Source organism: Chrysoperla carnea, chromosome 3 (genome assembly GCF_905475395.1).
Source record: "Chrysoperla carnea chromosome 3, inChrCarn1.1, whole genome shotgun sequence".
Lineage (NCBI taxonomy): Eukaryota > Metazoa > Arthropoda > Insecta > Neuroptera > Chrysopidae > Chrysoperla > Chrysoperla carnea.
The window spans coordinates 87055091-87077246 of record NC_058339.1 but is presented as its reverse complement, the minus strand read 5'-3'; the positions used below and the strand labels follow the sequence as shown (position 1 = coordinate 87077246).

Sequence of the window (22156 nt, the reverse complement as noted above, 5' to 3'; positions counted from 1 at the left end):
TTAATTAAGTCGGATACATATGGAAAACATTCTTATCGAACTTTCTCAATTTGTGGACACCCTATATCGATGTCAAAAGTGAATAGCTGAATGTAAATATTTTCGAAAGCAGAGATTTTTTTGGAGAATAACTTTTTTTCTTAAATCTTGTAATAAAAAAGTTTTTCATATGTATCCAACTCAAGTAGCCACTCGACTGTATAACACTTACATGATATTCATATAGATAATAAAAAAAAACTATGGTATATTAAATAAAATACAAAAATGTACATTTATTGTTCCTGTTCTTGTACAATAAATCAAAAAATTATCTAAAAATATAAAATTTATTTTCGTAATTCTATTTTCATTTTATATCCATTTCGGGAACGCGTCGATATGTCACTACAAAGCTGTAAGTCTTCAAATTTATCTTCACTGGTTACTTTATAACTTCTGATGACGTGGGTTACGATTGTTTTCATAGCAGCCATGGCATATTTCGGAGCTGAAAACAAGTAAATAAAAATAAAATGTTATATATATATATATGTTATATTATATATATATATATATATATATATATAATTCATCATGTTTTAGGGATACGTACCAATGCAACTCCTAGGTCCGAAACTAAACGGTACATAAGCAAAAGGATGCCGTTTTTCACATAATTCAGGTAGAAATCTTTCTGGTATAAACTTTTCTGGCTCTGTCCAATATTCAGGTAAACGATGTGTTCTATACATAACAACCATCACACCTGCACCTTTTGGTATAACAATATCATTTTTTAATTTAATATCTTGAATAACTTCTCTCATGATTGTTGGACCAATGGGAAACAATCGTAATGATTCTTTTATTACCATTTCTAAATATTTAAATTCTGGATATGTTTCCCATTCAGTATAATAATCTTTTGTTTCGCCGCTTACTTCTAATATTTCTTTATACACTTTTTCCTACAAAAAATTTAATAATTGAAAAATCCACTAAGAACATTAGAAATAATGACTCTTATAGAGGCTAGGAAAAAGAAATTTTATTTTTAGAAAAATAATTTTATTTTTAGAAAAATAATTTTATTTTTAAGACGGCGGATAAAGAAATTTTACGTCCGTAGGCAGTTTCAAAAATAAGTAATCTCCGGTTCGAGATATCCTTGTTAAATCAGTGGATGAATACATTCATCAACAAATCACTTTTGTAAATCTCCAGGGTACATCGTTACTAACAAACTTGCATTATTTTAACAACTCTCGCTTCTTTTTAAGTTCAACCACAAGTCTATCTATAACTACAAGATATACTGTCACTCTGTCTCATTTACAGAAGGTTCCATTAATAGAGGCCAGAATACAGGTTATTTAAGTTATAGAGGTGTGATGATTAAAGAAAATAACGTAAAAACTATACCGTTCCTTTTTTAAACCCTTCGCCTTCCAGCAAACCATTGTTGCAACAAAAATTATAAATACCGAGGCTTCGCGCGTAATCTACTGTCTTTTCTTTAATCGTCGGTCCACTTACCGAAACATTTTTGTTACGAAGTTACTTGACCCATGTTAACAAACACTTTTCAAGTTTTGCTTGTCTTTCAGAACATAGTGATTGAATTTTATCTTGATTCTGAATTATTCTACAAAGAGTAGATTTTGGCACATTAAATTCGACACAGACTTCATCGCGTGTCTTCCCACTTTCATAAACGGATATTAACTTCAATTTTTCCCGTGATAACGATTTGAGCCTTCATTTCGGTATTTTTCAAATAAACATAAGTAAGTAAACAAACAAAACGATGTTATCTCAATTCTCAGTTACAGAGGGTAGCGCACATAAAATTAATTCGCTGTCTCAGTTATAGAGGTATCTACGAGGATAAAATCGAAAGAATGAATCCCAGATATAAGGCTTGCTTCGTCCCACTTACAGAGGTAATTCAGTGCCGAAGTGTTGGGATCTCAGCATGAGTTCCAGTTATGGAGATTTCTCACTTATGCAGATCCCACTTAAACAAGTTTCACTGTACTTAGTGTAGACTACATACGCTAGCACTTAACACTTTCAAAACCTAGCTAAACATTTGCATACGCACTTTGATAAATCAAATTGCAAAAAATATACCTGTATTTCTGGATGCATGGCCAACATCAAAAGAATAAACGCACATTCTGTAGCAACAGTATCTTGACTCGCTGTAAATAAAGTATACGTTTCATCTCGTAATTCTACATCCGTAAAAAAATCATCACCCTTCTTATTAATTAGCAACAAATGTTCTAACGTTGTACGAACATTGTGCTCATCAATAAGACCATCTTGATATTTTTGATTAAATTCAGCTTTAAGGGTTGTTAATTGTTTCCTTGCAAAATCATGTATAACCTTTTGTGCTTTCATTGTATTACGATAACATTTTGATAAACGAAAAATCGCATCTAAATGTAACCATCCTTTGAACATTCGTTCTGCGACCATTTTATAACCCAGTTCAACATGCTCAACGAATTCATCGATTTTATGATCTTGTGCACCGGCTTCAATACCTAATATTGTTGATAAAACTATATCAACTGTACATAAATTTAATGGATCGATTATATTCACTGTTTCTTTACGTTCTGCTATCGGTTGCAATTTTTCGACAAGTGTTTTCGCATGTGTATTAAATGACTCGACATAGTAACGTAATGTTTTCGAAGTAAATGTTGGTATAATTAATCTTCGATGTGTTTTCCAAAGTGAGCCTAAAATAAATTATCGAAGTATAAAAATGACTCGGATACGTTTTTTATCAAAAACTCAATTATTCATCATTCATAAAAAGGCAATTAGATTCTTTCTTCTGGTCTATATTAAAGGAAAGGCATACTTCAAGTATGACAAGACAAGATATTAGAAATTGGAAATTAACACCATGAAGTTAGTCCCTAAATCTCCTTTTAGTATAGCATGAAGTGATATCTATATTCAAGATATTTATTCCGATTAGTGATGAGCGAAGCCAAGATCAAAGCCATAGTTATCTTGGTCTTGATATTGGTCTTGGGGATTGTATCTTGATATTGGTCTTGAATTGTTAGTTTAGGTATTGGTCTTGGTCTTGGGCGTGCATAAATAAGTCTTGGTCTTTCAGAATCGAGTCTTGGTCGAATTATTTTGAGAGACTGAGTGCATCTCCTTTATGCATATACCATGCACAACACCAGCCCATCACAACTACTAACTAAATTAATTTTTTTGTGACGGCGGGAATCAAACCCGCTAAACTAAGCATAATAAGCATAACCGTGAACGAAATTGGTTACGTTTTAACCAACTGAGTTACTAGGGTTGACTTCATTCCTCAGTTAATTTTATTATATTTGAATTTACTGAGATATAATAAAGAAGCACATTTTCAACAAGAAGTAAAAGTCTTGTTATGAGTCTTGGTCTTGCACAAATAAGTTTTGATCTTGCAGAGTTAGGTCTTGGTCTTGTAAAGTTGGATCTTGGACCTGATCTTAACTAATATGTAGAGATAGGGTCTTGGAATTGGTCTTATCGTAGTGATACTATATTGGTCTTGATCTTGGTCTAGCAAAATTTCACAAGATAAAGACTAAGACTACAAGACTTAGACTAATTTCCTTATCACTAATTTCGGTATTTCTATATTAACAACATTTGTTTTATATCGATATGCTATGCCAAAGAAGTTACACACCAGTTTTTTTAATTAAGAATATATTTTGCAAATATATTCAATGGTTTTGCCAAACCTAATATGCACTTAATTCGTAGTTTTATTTTGTCATGTGCTACGTGGTAGGTAACTGGCTAGCTGAAAAACAGGCACTCACGCCCTAAACTAAACCACTGGAAAAAAATTATAAATTTCAAATATGTATCTCTTATTAGAAGCTGTAAAAGTATGCTAAAAGGAAGGAACTTAAAAAATTCGTAAGGAGGGAAATTAGACGATGAAACGAAATTTTATTGAAATTCTGTTCTTTTGCTGTGGATGTTGTTGTTGGATGTGGTTTTTGGCATTCGATTCGTAAGAGTGTCCAGAAATTTGGTAAAAAGTTCGCAATTTGCAGAAATAATATGCATTTTATAAAATAATTCCAATTTTGTAACCCGAGGATTCTTGTGGTCGCTGAACACGAATATTGCGTCAGAATTGGCCCCCGAGATAACTGGTGCCCAGGGTAATTGGTATCTCCGCCCGCCCTGATGTTTTCAGGAAATTCGTTATATAATAGGCCGAAAAACGCATTCAAATCCGACTTACTATTCAAATTTTTCTAACTACATTGCTTCGCTTCTGCGTCTATGCTGTAAAGTAGAGGATAAGAGTTTCTATGGTATTAACCTTCGTGTCTGACGAAGGCTGAAGGTAAGGTAATAATGACAGTTGTTTTGTAGTTAATAATATGCAAGTAGAATAATTATCACAATAACAAAATAAATCTAGATATAAAAAAAAAATATTTTTAAGGGAGTCAAACATAATACTCACATACATACACGCACCTTGATAATAAGTTGCTTACCAGAATTACTAATGAGTCCTTGTCCAAGAAATGGTTCTATAAAACTATATGTGTGATCTTTTTTAATATTCACAGTATCACTAAGAACTACCTGTACATAAATTATTAAGTAAATTAGTCATCAACAATTCATATAATTAATAGGGTTTTCTATTTCTAGGAACGTTTACCTCTAAATCTTCTGGTGCATAGATTATGGTCATTAATTTATGGCCAAACCATAGTCGACATGGTGATGAGTATTTACAAACAATTTCATATATTCTATTTAATATATCTATAACAAAAACCTATTCTTAATATATCAAAAGTTTTCTTACGAAATTAATCATCTTAAGGTAGTACAAGCGGCAATGCAAGTTTAGACTTATATGGTTGAAATTATTTGTACCTTTCAACTTTGATAATGAATTTTGTTATAACTTTATGAATGTAGACGAAATATAAGAATAAAATTTTTCGATATATGCTTGGGTTTTCGAATTATCCAAAGCTAAATAATTAAACAAAATTTTCAATATTTTGAAAAGTACTCCAGATATCGAAAAACTTGATGATAATTCAGCATCAAAATTGAAAAAATATATTTTTTTTTTAATTTTTGTCCCCAATACCGTTCTCGCACATCCTTGACCGATATCTATTCTTAAAATTTATTAAACAATAAAATTCTAATAATCTAACTTTTTATTCTACAAATTTCCTACAACTTTTACTTTAAATCTTTTTTCTAAAAGTAATATTTATGAAGTTTTTACGTGCTCAATATTGCACTACTAAAAATAAGTATATTTTAAATTTAATTTAGTTTTTCAATGAATATTGCAAAAGTTTGAATATACGTATTCCAATACGAAATCGTAATTTTTCAAGTGCTCTTTTTACTTAATTTCTCCCAAACAGTCACGCAGTAGTTAAATTATCTTAACGAATCGTAATAAACCAACAGGATTATACTTTTCACAATAATTAATATTATGCACTATGCTATAAAAAAAAAAAAAAAAAAAAAAAAAAAAAAAAAAAAACTATGACGTTCAAATAAGAAAATTGCAGAATACAAATTAAAAAATTATAAAATACTTCAGTTTAATTATTTTTTTAATTATCTAAGTAGGTTGCTTTATTATAATTAAATTGTCTTATCAAGCACGAAAGGTTAATGATAGACAATTCCATTAAAAAATTTTATAACTCTAATTAAATTAAATTAAGAAATTTAAAAAAACTTCCATTTTTAAGTCTATTTTGTGAAATCCCTACGATCCTATATCTACTGAGTTCAATACCAATAAATGAAAGTTTAAAAACCTAAATAACACGCTTTTCCTCTGAACTAAAAGATAGAAAATCAATTCTTCAAATTCAAAAAAATCATTTTATCGTAAAAAAGCGGGAGGTGCTAAATTTCAATTATTGTAATTATTTTATAGACAGATATTGGTAAAAGTAAAGTCATTTTAAAATATCTTAAAAAGCACTCCACGCTTTTTTACGATAAAATGATTTTTTTTTAATTGAAAGAAATTATTTTCTACCTTTTAGTTCAGCTTGTCACAAAAGCGTATTTTTTAGTTTTTTAAACTATTATTTATTTTGTTTTTTTTTGGTTTTTTACACTTTTATTTATTTATGAAAAATTCAGTATAAAATATGGTGAGAGCGCAAATAATCATTAATCTTGAAAATCCTGATCAGGATAATCAAATAATCTTAAGTAGGTATGCCAAATTTCGAGTTAATCCGACGTTTTGTAGGGTGTGAAAATCATGGTCAAAGATTCAAAGATTATAAGTTACATACTAACATACTAACATACGTATGAAGCTAATAAAAGCGTGTTAAAAATGAGTCAATCGTCATAGAAGACACAAAAAAAAATTTTTTTCACATTTTTTAATATTGTTTAACGTACGCAGAAAAAAAGGATTTCACAGGAAATAATTGCTTAAATCAAGCAATTTTTCGTTAAGTTTTTAATATTCTTGAGCCAAGAAAACCTCTTTTTCTGTGTTCTGTGTAGAGGGTATCTATTTTGTAACCTCTGACTAGAAAATTCAGCTTTTAATTTTCAACAAGAAAAAATAAATTAAATTATTTATAGAAGAATTAATCTTACCTTCGGGTTGTACAGCAAAAAGCAGAGCATTCCCAAGGAGCGGTATAGCTGTGGGTCCAGAAAATTTCAATGCACATATATATAATCGACGTCGATCCCAATAAAATTTAATAACACTAATTACAATAATTGTCAATAATGTATATTTTAATAAAAAATAAGTTGATAAACTATTATCATTATTATTAATATCATTTAATTTATTTTCAATCATTTTAATAAAAATTAAAAATCCAACTTTATTTACACACAAATTAATTACAATTGAATATTTATTTATTTAGATTTAAATTATTTTTAATAAATAATTAAATTAAATTTAAATAAAAAATTTAATTATTGTCGATTTATAATTAAATCACGTGCAAAAACAATAATATTACGTTTAATTTAATTTTTGGACGCCTTAAAGTACAATCATTGATTTTAAATTAACAAATTAAATTAACAATAAACATTTATGATTATTAAAATGCAATTTCATGTTGCAATGTAACAATCGATTACATCAAAAATAACTCAACTCGTCCTCGCAGTAAAACAGCATCCGATTTTACAATAACCAAGAGGTAACGTTTTTCAATGAATAATGCAAAACTTTTTAAATTACATAAAAAGCCTCACCTATATATTTTTTACACAATTAACATAAAATTATATTGCCTGCTTATTTAATTAATAGAGCAAGATAATATCCGACATTCTAATTTTATCGATTAAATTTTTTAATTGAAAAAAAGCTGCAGCAAGAATATATTAATATTAATTTTTATTCACTATGAAAGCACTATCATTTTTTTTTTAATTAAGTCATAATAAATACTAAAATTTAATTTTCCTAGCTATAGTACAGCAGCTAACGATTAACTCTACTCACGATTTCAGCAATAGTTAGCCGTACACTGAGGGTTGGCGACATACTTTGGGTGCTAACCATACAAGTTCTTTATAAATTAAAATATTGTGGCATGTTTCGTTTAATACAGGGTATCCATAAAAACAAAAGCAGGGCCCAACTAAGGGGAGGCCAGCCGAGCAAATGCCTGGAGCGACAAAAATTAGGGGCGGCAAAATTGAGTGCGCCGGACAGTTCCACGGAGTCATTAGTTTTTTCAAGAAAGAAAAATCTTATTGAAATTACCATAATTGGAAACCAATTTTTTAATTCGGTCTCCTACGAAAATTCTAAGATCTATATAATGATTGCTCGTTGTTTTAAGCGAACCATTAAAGCCATCTAGTATATTTATCGATAAATGGCTTTCACGTGATCAAATAATTAATCGTGCAACAAAGATTAATGGCGATGTATGAGCTATTTTGTGTTTGCAAATTTCAACGTAAAATTTCTTTTTTAGTTTAGTTATCGCCTGCTGGTTGTTTTACTCTTGGCTTCTGTTGAATTTTATTAATATTATAACACATTTTGATAGACATATAAAAAATTTTAAGGTCAGTTTTTATGACGATATTCAAATATGTCGTTTCGAGTAAAATGATCCCATTTATATACGTTAAAATGATCCCTATTTTGTGTGTAAAATTATAAAATGATTCCCCATCATGTGGTGGATCTTGAATGTGTGAATGTGTTGATTTAGATGATTTTATCAGTGATTTTTGTTTTCTTGCTAATCGTTGATGCAATGAAAAAAAAAAACAATTAATTTATTTATGTCAACTGTTTAGTAAAACATTCATTGAAATCATTTTACCCACCTGGTCTTATAAGGCCAGTAAAACGATCCCTTTTGATAAATTTTGCCTATAAATTAAATTTTTTTATAGGGGGATCATAATAGGACACCTTCCCCTAAATAGAAAAGAACGAACCAAATGTTTCAATAAATATAAATTTTAAATTGAGAACATAAAAATTATCCCGAATTTTTTACCGATTTTTCATTCCTGAACTGGCAACCCTTTGTATTCGTTTTCCGTTTATGTTTGACGGTATTTCCCACAAACGTTGATATATATAGTTATTTCCATTAGTTTGTATTATGGAATGTAGAGATTAGGAATACAAACACAGAGATATGTGTTCTTTATCTCTACATTCCTACAATGCGACATTTAAGGGGAATCCCTAAAATATGATATACTGGCTGTCACAAAACTACCGTAATTTAGTGAACGCCTCTTATTTTTATACCATGTATATGAAATACACATGGTATATTAAGTTTAGTCCCAAGTTTGTAACGCTTAAAAATATTAATACTATGAACCAAATTTTGATAAAGGTGTTCATAAAATCACCTAATTAGTCCCTTTCCGGTTATCTGTCTGTCTGTCGTCTGTCTGTCCGTCTGTCATCACGATTACTCAAAAACGAAAACAGATATCAAGCTGAAATTTATATAGCGTGTTTGGGAAGTAAAAAGTGAGGTCAAGTTCGTAAATGAGCAACATTGGTCAATTGGGTCTTGGGTCCGTAGAACCCATCTTGTAAGCCGTTAGAGATATAACAGAAAATAAATATATTTATAATGTTCCTTATAACAAAATAAACAACTTTTGTTTGAAACATTTTTTCGTAAACATCACTGTTTACTCGTGAGAGCGCAAATTATGCGTAAATTGTATAGTCCGTGGTCTCAATCTTTTAAACCGTTAGAGATAGAACAAAAGTTTAAATATAAAAAATATTGCTTATAAAAAAATTTACAACTTTTGTTGAAAACATTTTTTTGTAAACATCACTGTTTACCCACGAGGGCGCTAATTACGTGCAAATTTTATAGTATGATTAATATGCAAATATCAGTTGTGTGTGTGTGGGTATTTAAAAGTGGATATCTTTTTTTATTTACGTGACGTCAAAAAACAAACGATTACGTCATCAACACTGTCTCTACATGGTATTTCAACAATTAAATCAGTCAATTGTTTGTTTTCACTTGTTTTTAGACAAAAATAATCTACGGCGGCATCGTTACCTCTTGTAGTTTCTCCGTAATTTTAATGTTTTAATATATATTTATCGAAAAAACTTGTACTTTCAATCTGAGTCCAAATATATTACTATATTACCTTCTTCAATTACGTATAAACAGGAGTTTATTGCATTACAGGGTTTTATGAACTACAGGGTTTATTGTGTATTGTGGTATAACATACACTCTTAGCTTATCACATCAAGGTGTTAGAGAAAATTATAATGTAAGTAGTTAAAATTTTTTGTTAGCTATGTCGGAATTTCGTAGGACTCAAACTCAATACCTAAAAAAATAATAATTACACAAAAGTGTATATTCCAAGAATGCCTATGCAAAAAATTATGTCGTGTAAAAAAATAATATTTAATAATTACCTTTCATGCAGCATATGGTACTAATAATCGAGGAAATAAAACCGAAAAAACAGTCTAATCAAAGAATTGATTCCTTCTCGAGTAGATTCTTATACAACCCGGTTGAAAATTTTTGCCTGAGTGCAAAAATTTTTTTGTACTCAAACTAAGTCATATTCATGCGAACTTGTTTTTTTTTTCGATTTACACCCATAGGGTGGTACAGAAGTCTCCTACTTTCGGACACCACATTCTCTTTATTTATATTTTAAAAAACAATTGGATAATTTCCTGCGTTTTTTGATTCTTGGCATTTTTTACCTTACCTCATCTTTTTCGAGACATACGCATTTAAAAAAAGCGAATTTTCCGCATTCTCCGAAAACTCATTATTGACGAGAATAAAATAATTTGTGCAGATAATTACATCAGCTACAGCTCGGTCGAATGCTTCATTTCCTACAGTATAAATTGAATTGTGGGGAAAATTTTTGGCCAAATAGTTCCTAAGCTCCTTACCTACACATAAAACTTTAGGTATTCATAATGTTTTGATGAATAATTAAAGAAATTATTGAATAAAGAATATACTCAGAAATCATTTATTATAATTTTGTCCTTCGCAGGAATCATAGTTTTATAGAGGAGAATCATAATTATTAGTTCTAGTGATAACATCTATAAAATTGTAATTATGGAAAACTTATCTTCAAGTGTGATATTGATATTATTTTTCGATCCGATTAGCTCAAAATACATTACATCGAAACTTAAAAAACGTTCTAAATCTATATATTTCCAAAAATAGGCTGGATTCAACTTTTTATCGCTATATGATTCTACTAGTTTTTATCCAAATCGTAAACTAACGTTTTCTAAGAATTTTTGATAAATTTATAAATTCTATTTGAAAAAAAAAAATAATAATAAGCAGAAAATTAAATTTTTTTGTTTGTCATTAAATATTTTAATTTCGACCCAAAAAAACAAAAATTTGGTTCATTCTTATTTAGAATAATAGGTAATAATTTTCGTGACATCGACTAGAATAGATCCAAGATATCAGCCTCGCTTTGAATTTTAGAGAATATCTTGAAAACTACTGGACCAATCATCAAATAAATTCGTTTGAGATAAATGTACACAATAAAGGGGTGTACATTAAATCTGGGAGTTTTTTTATTTTAATCAAAAAATGATTGAAAACAAACAATTGACTGAGTTAATTGTTGAAATACCATGTATAGACAGTGTTGATTACGCAATCGTTTGTTTTTTTACGTCATGTAAGCAAAGAAATATAGTCACTTTTCCACACAAAGTAAGTATCTTTCTTGTTGCGTTAGTTTTAATTGATAAATTTTTTAATTTTTTAATCGACAAATTTTAAGAGTAAAAAAAAGGGTTCATGTCGAATAGCTACGGAACCTTATCACGTGTATGTACTCTGGCACGCTCATGGCCGAATAAGTTTTCCAAATAAAAATTTTTATAGTACCTATTTAGCCGCCAAGATTAGTTGTTTTCTCGTTTCGCATGATTTCGCATCCGGATTCTTCTTCGTATTTCATGTAAAAAATATTTAATTTATGTAAAAACGATTGTAAAGAAATTTTTTTCTATAAGCGGGGTCACTGAATCTAGGATGATTTATCTAATGTTATTTACACATTTGTTTATTGCACGTACAACTGTGTAACAGAGGTTCCCAAACTGTGTATTGCATAATTGGACCTTACGAGATCTTTAGAAATATGAGGAGCGTACATTCTTCAATGCATGAATTGCCAATTCAGTCATTACTTGTTTTTCTTTAGCACTTTCTACTCTCTATTCTAGATCCGGGTTTTGCTTTTCCAGCTTAACCTGTGATTTTTTTCACAATATAAGTCAAATAACGAGATTTAAGCTCTTAAAATTTCGTAATATTGTTTTCCTCTATTTTACCTATGCTTTTCAAACAAAAAGTAAATAGTACTATAAGAGATGCTAAACTTAAAACTATAATATATTCTATTAAAAAAAAAAAAAAACAAACAAACAAACCCAACCCACACTGACTACAAATATCTATTTCTGACTTCTGAAGAAGAAGTTCTTCATATTTTTTCCAGAAGTAGCAGATTGCATCACTCATACACTTGTCTTTTCTATTTAAAATTTCCACTGCATTTTTGTCTCTTAGCCGATGCTATATCATAAAAATTGTTTCTCAGCACTATCATTCCGTAGCACTCATTAAAAACATGCTCAAGACTCTCTCTCCTTGTCTACATAATGGACATATTTTGTTCCCTTTTTTATCTCTGTTACTGTCCCAATTCTAGTTTCCTAGCCTTATTCTTGCCATTATATTTAAAACCTTTATTATATGCTTATGAAATATGCGTATAGTTTCAAGATTTTAAACAAACATTTCCGTTAGATTTATGTATCTATGGGCGTTCTGACAATACTTCTTTTTTCTATCGCTGGACAGAGTCTTTCTTAGCATTAAAATCCAATAAGATATTAAAGAATCGCAAGGAACATTTTAGGAACTAATGCTTTAAGATACAATTTGCAAATTCACGATTCATTTGATTTTAATAATCTTTTATTTATAAAATATACAAAGTAATTAAATTCAATAGTACAAAAATATCTATTTATTTTCCATGATTGGAATTGCTTAAATGATCCGTGGTATTATGTTGAAATGTTTTTGGATTTGACGCACATCCTGGACATGTGTGTAATGTTTCGTGGACAAATATATCACAATCAATACAAAATATTTGTTTACAAATTTCACATCGATAAACCTAAAAATACAATGCAAAAATCTATAATTTGGATTCTCAAACTCAAACTTATTTATGATTATCTCACTCAGATAATATGATATCTATGATACTAGTTTGAAAATAACATCGGCGTAGATTCGCCACTTTCAATTAATTTAAGCAAGAGAAACTTAAAAAACTTACGTGTTTATCTGTATCTGTAAAATTTTTCTGGCAAGCATAACAAATTTCAACTTGATTTTCATTATCAATTTCAGTAAATGGATCAACCGGGAATAAATGATGATACGATCTGGCTAGATGTGGTGCCGATACTAACGTTAGCCCGCAAGCACGGCATTCAACAGGCAACTCACAATATTTACTTGAACATTGTGGGCAATAATAACCACCAGTGGTTAATTTACTTGCTTCATCTGTACTATCCACGTGGCTAAAATAAATTTTGAAATTATTTAATTGATAATACCCTCAGGCGAACCTAGAAAGTAATAGAGAAACTAGGTAGAGAACCTACTTTTTATTCCTTAATGACAAATGAATTAATGATAAGGTTTGGGGAAGCAAGAGGATTATATTTAGAAACGCAGTGAATTCAAAAGTCACACAGACCAAAGGCTAAGATAGATAGAATGACAAAACTAACAACACAAAAAGAACAAAGGTTTTCCATTTATGCCAATTTACTTTACGCCAGATTAAAGTTAATTCTTGAAGGTATTGAAAGAATTATTTAATGTTAGTAAATTAAAATAAAATAAATTCCAAAAAAGGTTAAATAATTACCACATGCACATGGTCAAAGGTTCTTCTTTTCTCTCTGTAACTAAATTATGTGGAAATCCCATTTTAATTAAAGACGATTCTAAACACACTGCAGCTGCAGGTGGGTCAATATGTTGAAATAATTGATCTCTATAATGGCAATCATCCAAAATAACGCCATATAAACCACCAGTTTCAAGTGTTAGTTGTCGACAAACAAGAATATCTGCGGCTAAACCGATAACAGAACATCTAACACCTTCAGTTTTTAATACCTACAAAAATTTTAAATATTATTTAGATCTAATTATATTGTCCTACGAAGAGACCTCATATTTCCTGAAAAATTGTCCCGATAATTCGATTTTTGTCTAATCCCCTCATTTTTCTTTTTTCAAAAACCACAATTAGGTGAATTTACTTTGTAGTATAAAGAAAGGTCAATGACTGAAACCATTAGAGCTTAATATTGGATATTTTATTTCTCGGGAAATTCGATATCGAGCTTGTATTTCAGAAAATTTTGAGGTGCTCTCTCCTTAAATGGACTATCTATATGAGATATATCTTACATCGATAGTCACTGTAATGTCGCCAGGATCACATGTAGTTAAACTTCCTAGAATGACTAATATTTCTCGACTGGCATGTGATGGTAAGACTTTTAACGATTTTAAAGCAAGATCTAATCCATTCTTTAACGATGGTTCCCCAATCAAGGCAGTTGTATTTAAACCATGAATTATTTTTACATGTTTACGACTATTTCCAGCTAAATCTATTATTTTTTCTGCTCGTTTATTACGCAAAATTATTACACCTAATTGACTAATTGGATTTTGATCGAAGAATTCTTCTACGAAACCTTCTAATAACTAAAAAAAAATTTTACGTGTTATTAAACACTTAAAATATTTTGGCAATTTGGCGAGCGGTTCACGAATTCTCTAAATTGGTTGCGTTTTGTTGAACTTAGCGCTCATGTACGATAAATTAGCACCAGCATGTACCTCATTTATAAACAATTCAATTTTTTCTTTAAGATTTAAGGGTGTAATGTATATGAAGATAGCTCAATAAATTAACCGAGCGTTCAGTTCTGCCAAGCGCGCCCATTGATTCCGGTAACGAATCTATCATTTTTTAAATATGTATATGAAATATATTAACTTTCCAAATTTCTCCTCTTTCGATATAATATCATTCGAATACAATACTTGCAATTATTCGAAAACAAAAATTGAAGGGTGGATATTAGATTTTAGCAGCTAATGAAAGGGGCTATTTAATATCGTTTGTTGACAGAATATAAAAGAATGTGAAATTAAAAAGGATCGTACTTTTAAGGTACACAAATGCCTAGTTGGTTTTAAATCTTGATTGGACATAGATTCTGAACAATCTAAAAGAATGTACAAATGCCGCATCATGCCCAATTTCGTATTCCCCTTCTTTTGTGCTTGTCGTTTTCGTTTGGCCCGTTGTATAATATCAGCGACCGATGCTTCAAGTAATCCATCTTCATTTTCTTTTAAATCTTCCCTTTAAAATAAAAATAAAAATTGAATACACTTTAAGGTTAAATATTTAAAAAAATGGTCATTTATTTATTTACCAAGTTTTTTCATAACCAGTTTCCCAGCGATATTCTTTAGCATCTTCTTCATCACCCATTTTTACAGTTGAAAATTAATTAAACTAATTAAAATTAATTTATACCACACTAGATAAAAATTGTTGGTTATTTTCTAAGCGTTTCCAAGTATTACTTGGATAAATACTTCGGCTAGCCTATTTCTGTGGTAATGGATTTTATTATCGCTTTGACAACCTGTTACGTAATTTTTTTAATTTTTATTAATTATTAAAAAAGTAATTGAATTGTACAAAATCCTTTGGTAAAGAAAATAAAATATAAAATAATAAAGTTCCCGGGGATTTTTAAGCAGTACAAGAGGCAGCACCAGTGATAGACGCTATGACAGCCATAAGTAAATTGGAGGTACCATTTTTCTACAGTAAAAAGATTTTTGGTGCAGTGGATTTCGTTTCGATTATCTAAATAATAAATATTTCGAATACAATTGTACTTTTATAAATGCACAATGTAAATACAAGAAATGTGCTACAATTTTATCAAATATTAAATTAATAATTGTTATGGTGATTAAACAATAGGTGTACATGCCGTAAGCCGTTCAATGCAAAGCCATTTTAAGGTGAGCTCCAAATTCGAACAGAAATGAGACATTCCTATAATATAACTTGACATCAATAATATATTTAAGAAAAAAATGAGGCAACATATGTATTTTAATTAATTAGTTAATTAATAGTGTTTTTTTTTAAATTACTACCCAGCAATTGGAATAAATTTTAAATAAAAATGTATTAAAGTGTGTAGTTTAGGTATGTTCAATAGTGTTTAACCTATCTTAATTTTTAAGTGGCGGGAAACCCGGCAAAAAGTGTTTTATTTAAATTGTGTTTTGATCAAATAATAAATAAATAAATATGGAAACAGACAATAATACGCCAGAAAATGTGGCAAATGCTGCTGTTACCACTGTCACAGCTGATATTAATAAGAATCCAAGTATTATTAAAGGTAAGTTGTAATAAATTGTACGAAGAAATAAATAATTTATGGAGTTAAAATTCTGTAGAATCCCAAAAAGAAGTTGGTCATATGGATGTGTTAGTATGTGGAGGATGCCATTCTGTGTTTCATTTTATTCAAGAATTTCAAAATCATCGACAAAAGAACGAATGTACTGAACAATCATCTATAAGAGATGGCAATGTTGTAAGTTTTATATATAGTTTTAGTACCAAAATTAATTCAAATGCTTTGCAACAATATGGTTAAGCTTTGTTCCAGTTCAATTAAAAGTTTGCTCGATTTTTTAACCTAAAATAAATTTTCTAACCTCATTTTTTTTTTCTTCAAAACGAAACATTACCTAATCTGGGCTTGTATACAGTGATATCAGACCTTTTCTGATAGGTTTTGATGATTCACACCGAGTAAGACTCAGAGATTAGTAAAATTTTGATGACTGGCAAATCAAATTAAATCTTTCTGAGCAAACAACACCTTTTAAATACACAAAAAGAACAGGCAAAGGCTATAATAATTAATTTGTACTAAAATATATAATACAGTAAATATAGATTTTTATTTTTTAAAAACGCTTATACTTTTCGCTGCTGTTACTGACACTATCCACGGTGTAATTAGAGCCCCAAAAAATTCGAAACTAACCTGTTAATTCCCGTAAATCAGTGAATAAACGCAATCACAGGATTAACCAAAAAGCCAAAAAAATGCAGACCCGTGTCAACTCGATCCCATTAAATGCTTGATCAACCCGTAGATCAGTGAATGAAAGTTCGTAAATTTAAGTCTGGGCAACCATAGTTAACCCCGACGACCAATTACTAGAAGGATAGGATTGGTCCGTGGATAGTGTCAATAAGCACATCATATAGAGTGACAACAAATCTTAGCAAGAAGTTCAAGGGAAACGTTAAAAAAAAGTTGGATACGAGTATTTTACTAGAAAGTAGCTTTTGCTAGAAAATTTTTGGGTTATAATAAAACTAAACAAATAAAATTTAATATTTTAGAATGAACCCAAACCCCAAGTGTGGGCATTTTTACTGTGGAAAAATACACAGAACAAAGCAAATAAAAATCCAGGGAAACCACCCGACAAAGATAACTCATGGATTATGTATCAAAAATGGTGTAAATTGGAACAACAAGATAGGGAAACATGGATTACTGCAGGAAAGAATGTTCAAACATTCACAAAATTGAGCACAACTAAAATCCCTCTAGTGGCGTCAAATACAAATGTAAGATTTAATCATCATTTTATAATTACAATAAATTATTCGAATTATTTTCTTCTTTTAGAAAAGGAAAACTGATGAAGTATTAGAAGAAGGTGAAATTCGTTTACCTCAATCTAAAACTCAAGGTGGAGCTAAATTAACGACAGTTAGATCTTTTGTTAAATCTGATATGAATAAATCAAATATGAATAAAACAGAAGACGATCTGGAGGATGAAAGCGAAGAAGAAGACGATATTGATTCAGAAAGTGAATTAGATACTGAGGAGGAAGCCGAATTAGCTGAAATGGAACGTGAAGCAATGAGACAACATAATAAAAAAACTGTTATTAATTCACAGTCTCAACAAGCTAAAATTACAACTTCTGTAGTAACATCAACAAGTAATACTACAATATCTCAAACCAAAACTACTGATGCAGCTGCAATTGTAAGTTAGAAGTTTTGTGTCCACTTTTAACTCTTTCGATAGTCTAAAATCTATTCCTATTATTAGAACTCAATCAAATATTGCCGAAACTTGTTTAAAAATATGCAAACAGTTAGCTTACTAGTGGGGATATTATAATTAGAGCTTGAACACGACGTATAATCGCCATTTTTGGTCAAAGTAATGATCATTCTAATGTCATGGAATTGAACAATTTCTTTTTTTCCTTTTCGTTAAATACAAATATATGTCCCACCAAATATGTAAAAGTAATAATTTTGTTTTTAAGGTTTCTAAGTCAACACCTATTATTGATCGATCTTCTAGGATAGCAAAACGAACTGGAAAAGCGCCTTTAGATAGTAATGGTGATACCACTGACTATGTTGTTGAAAAAATTTTAGCTAAGAGATATAACCCTAGAAAAAAAGTACACGAATATCTTCTAAAATGGGAAGGTTATCCACAGTAAGTGCACAGAAATATTAAAACTATTTATAAATACATTAAAATATCAATTTATTTTAGCGAACAAAATACTTGGGAACCAGCTGAAAATATGAATACTTGTAAACATCTTCTAGAAGAATTCGAAAGAAATTTAGCTAAACAAAAAGAGAAAAAGGCTGCACAGGCCGCTGCTGAACAAGCAAATAAACGATTAGCAGCAGCCGCTGCCGTCAAACAAACACCACCAACGCCTCCTGTAGTTTCGGCAATTGCTGGGTAATAAAATTCATTGAAAGCTTTTCTATGTTTTTGAAGTGAAACTTCTTTAGTGGCATTTCTACTTAAAATTTTTCGGCCCATTTAAAAAAAAGGCTCATTAAAGATGAAAACCTTTAACATGCCCATAACATATATAAGTTGAGGGAAACGTACATAAAAACGATTTTTCAATTCATAATTATTAAAGAAATTTCATTTCCACATCTTGCGTGGGTGCGGCTGAAAAGCTATTTAAATTGCGCATTTGTTATATTCCAGGCGACCAGTACGAAATAGCAAAATAAAAGCTTTAGGTCAAGTAAAAGCTTGGTGTGGGTCAATGACAGAAGATGAAACAGGTATTTATAAATTTTAAATATTAAAATAATAAATTATTTACAAAACATGTTTATTTGTCCTGCAGGAAAACGGAAAGTCTCAGATAGTGATGGTGACGATGATCCAATCGAGAAGAAATCTAAACGTGATACAGACGGAAATTGGAGCGGAGGTGAGTGGGATACAACCGGTTTAAACGGAAGCGATTTAAACAAAACAAAATCTAGTCCGGCTCCAGTGTTAGTTGCACATGCTAAAGGTGTTGTTAAAGTCGATCCAACACAAATGCCAAATTTAAAATCGGGTGTTTATATTATGTCAAAAGATTCTGGACTTGTCAAAGTTGATGATGAGTCTGTGAGCACTAACAACAAACCTAATATCATGAGGGTGAAAACCCCCGGTCAGCCGACCGCACAAATTCGTATTGTGCAAAAAGGAGAGTCTCAACAAAGCGGTATAGTACGTATGTCCACAGGAATGAGTGCTGCGGCACCTGGACATAAAGGAGGCGCAGTCATTCAGAAATCAGTTACACCCCAAAAGCGAATTATCAATCAACCGACTGTACGAGTTGTGCAACGGAAACAAGTTCCTGTAACGAAGACACCACCAATGCCAATAGTTAAACAAAAACCAACAACGCCAGTTGCAACTGGAAATTCTATTCATATGGAGTTCCATACACAGTCGGAAGAAAGTAGTGATGATGAATTGCCTGATCCATTTCCCAAAGACTTACCACCACCGGAGCCTGATAGCCCTCCAAGGCCTTTAACATTGTGTCCACTTACTGGTAAAGTACTCTCACGTGCTGAAGGTGAGCGAACACCAGAACCAAGCCCACCTCCACCTGAGGAACCAGCAGAAGTTCCTGTAGAAGTAAGCAATACCTCAGAGCAAGCCACTACTTTAGCCTCACTTGTGAATACCGAAGAAATTAATAAGATAGGACCGACTACTGTACAGATTCAAACGGCTACTAATAATGAGACTGATATGATATTAAGTGATGCAAGTGAACTTGCATCTGATGCTCCACTCATGATTACCGGTGAGGATGGTACAATTTATCAAGTTGCTGGACAAGATGAAAATGGACAAACGTTACTTGTGGCGCAAGGCGCAGATGGAGAACAACAATGTGTTTACTTAGCAGCTGGTGGTGAAGATGGCGAAACAAGTATGTTAGCATTAGATCCTGAAACAGCGGCTGTAATGGGAGACGAATCAGTTGCACAACTTGTAACAGACGATCAAGCTGTTCCCGCCGATCAACAATTAATGGTTAATACTGAAGGCGATGATTCTCAAGTTGTTGCACAAGTTGTAAAAGCTGAATTACCATCACCAGGTAATTTTTGTTTACTTTGTTATAATATAATAATAATGGGGTTTAACTTCCTTTTTTCTGATATACGCCTTATCACAGAGGCCATCCACATCATTATTTGTTAATCTTTATTTATTAAATTTAAATTACATTCATATTTACAATTACTTTTTTGATGTTTGTGAAATCGGTTACTTCGTCCTTATCCATGCGACGACAATGTGATCAATTCCACAGCTTCCATTAATTATAATTAAATTTACTTTGTTAAAAGGATTTTAAATATATTCGAAAGATTTGGGTGTTTACTGTTTATTTGCCTTTTTATATTTCGTTGCCTCATTTCAACATCTCATTCAGGATGGAAACATATAGTTGCGACACTCATTTTATTAGTTTCTTGTGTTAACATCTAGCCTTTATTTTACAAAATAAATTAGCAGATTTTAATAAACTCCTGTTTTTCGCATACATTTAAAATTTTCTCTCAAAGCTGATTAATTTTGTTCTCATTTTGCAATAATAATCGAATTTTTAATAGTTATTTGAAATTAATTTAAAATTTTCGTATATTTTCAGGTGGTTCACGAAAAGTTGTACTTTTATTGCCAAATGGAACATTAGCTATAACGACTGTCGATGCGGCACAATATTCGGCTTTAGAATTGGAATAAATTACTATTTTTAAAAACTTATATAAAATATTTAAAAAAAACTGCAGATATTGAAAAACCAAAAGCAAAAATTTTAATATAAATAAAAAATAATTTAAAATTTGTCTTTACGTATGCAGAAATTGTCCGTTCGAATAATCTGTATTCATGGGCAAATTTTTTTAGAGACATACTCAAATAATTTTATTTCAAATAAAGGATGGTTTTTGAAAATATTTGCAGTTTTATTAAACCCGATAAAATTTTTTTTGAGAAATTATAATTTTATATACTTCTTTTTTGTTTCTTTGTAAAAAGACACAGATATGATTGAAGATTTAATCCAAAAATCGAAGACAATTGATTAAAAATTATATGTATTTAATATAATTACTGCTCTAGTGATTGAAAACATAAACAAGTTTTGAACGTGGTGACCAGTGATATTTTCAAAAAAAAAGTGTGTTTTGTATGATGAAAGAGAGTAGAGTGGACGCGGACACACAGTTTATCATGTGTGATTTTTTATGTTATGATTATGTATAATAATATTTAGTTTATAATATTTACAATATTCTAATAATTATTATGCTACATAGATTCATTCATTCACTTTCTTTGAAAAAAAGTCTTTACCTGTGTAGATTTTGGCATTAATATTTAATGTATTCTTATATATAATGATGAATCTTTACTCGACAAGTAAAAAAAAAAAATAAATTCCATATTATAAATTAAAATTATTTATTTTTTTAATATTTTTATTCAGTTCCTTCACGTTCAGGTCTGGAAAGCTTTTAGAGGGGACTTTGCAGGAGAATTTTCTAAGTAATTAGTAATTTTATACTTTTGAAATTACTTTTTATCTTGTTTGGTTGCCATATGTCACTTTTGTCGGACCCGATTTTTATATTTTCAGATCAAAATTGTTCTAGAAAATGATTTTTTATCAAAAACTTTTTCGAATTTGTGGAAACTTGATATTTTACAATAATTTTGACCCAAAAAGTACACAAATTTTGAGATCTCGCCTAAAATTGTGTTTGAAAAGCTTATATTTAAAAACGATTTTGATAATATTTCATAAAACACTCTTCTGATCTTTAAAATAAATTGGATTTTTATGTTTTTTCTTTTGCATAATCTATACATATAAAATGCTTTGTTCTGAATGACTGACGGATCAATGCATAGCCTAAACCGCTGATTGTAAAGACTTGAAACTTGGAGGGTGAGTTTTTTAATAAGAAAGGATTTTCCGAAATTCTACCTCTAAGGGGTGAAAAATGGTGGCAAGTGCTTCCTGGTTGGAATTGATTGAAGTATTTGTATATA

General features: G+C 30.2%; 3 protein-coding genes across 4 annotated transcripts; 1 reads left to right on the top strand and 2 right to left on the bottom strand.

Annotated features, from left to right (window-relative positions):
• Positions 1–248: 248 nt before the first annotated feature.
• Positions 249–11672, bottom strand: LOC123296316 (cytochrome P450 4C1-like). The gene is made up of 7 exons (XM_044877777.1): positions 11636–11672; positions 6652–6816; positions 4703–4809; positions 4533–4623; positions 2116–2738; positions 596–950; positions 249–490 (listed from the first exon to the last, which is right to left on the bottom strand). Exons 1-7 carry the CDS (start codon positions 11670–11672, stop codon positions 330–332), a joined length of 1539 nt encoding a protein of 512 aa, XP_044733712.1. The 3' UTR covers positions 249–329.
• A 922-nt stretch (positions 11673–12594) lies between these two features.
• Positions 12595–15279, bottom strand: LOC123296315 (general transcription factor IIH subunit 2). The gene is made up of 6 exons (XM_044877776.1): positions 15113–15279; positions 14838–15039; positions 14070–14372; positions 13519–13772; positions 12916–13165; positions 12595–12750 (listed from the first exon to the last, which is right to left on the bottom strand). Exons 1-6 carry the CDS (start codon positions 15169–15171, stop codon positions 12595–12597), a joined length of 1224 nt encoding a protein of 407 aa, XP_044733711.1. The 5' UTR covers positions 15172–15279.
• Positions 15280–15472: 193 nt separating this feature from the next.
• LOC123295295 lies at positions 15473–20890 on the top strand. 2 transcript variants are annotated; one of them, XM_044876587.1, is made up of 10 exons: positions 15473–16105; positions 16164–16303; positions 17128–17358; positions 17420–17788; positions 18078–18256; positions 18317–18514; positions 18776–18855; positions 18921–19007; positions 19314–20189; positions 20748–20890. In XM_044876587.1, the coding sequence occupies exons 1-10, from the start codon at positions 16012–16014 to the stop codon at positions 20840–20842; spliced, it is 2349 nt and encodes a 782-aa protein (XP_044732522.1). In that variant the 5' UTR covers positions 15473–16011; the 3' UTR covers positions 20843–20890. The 2 variants fall into 2 exon arrangements, with proteins under 2 accessions (XP_044732522.1, XP_044732521.1); XM_044876586.1 differs by having other exon boundaries at positions 15476–15716; positions 15945–16105; positions 18921–20189.
• Positions 20891–22156: the final 1266 nt, after the last annotated feature.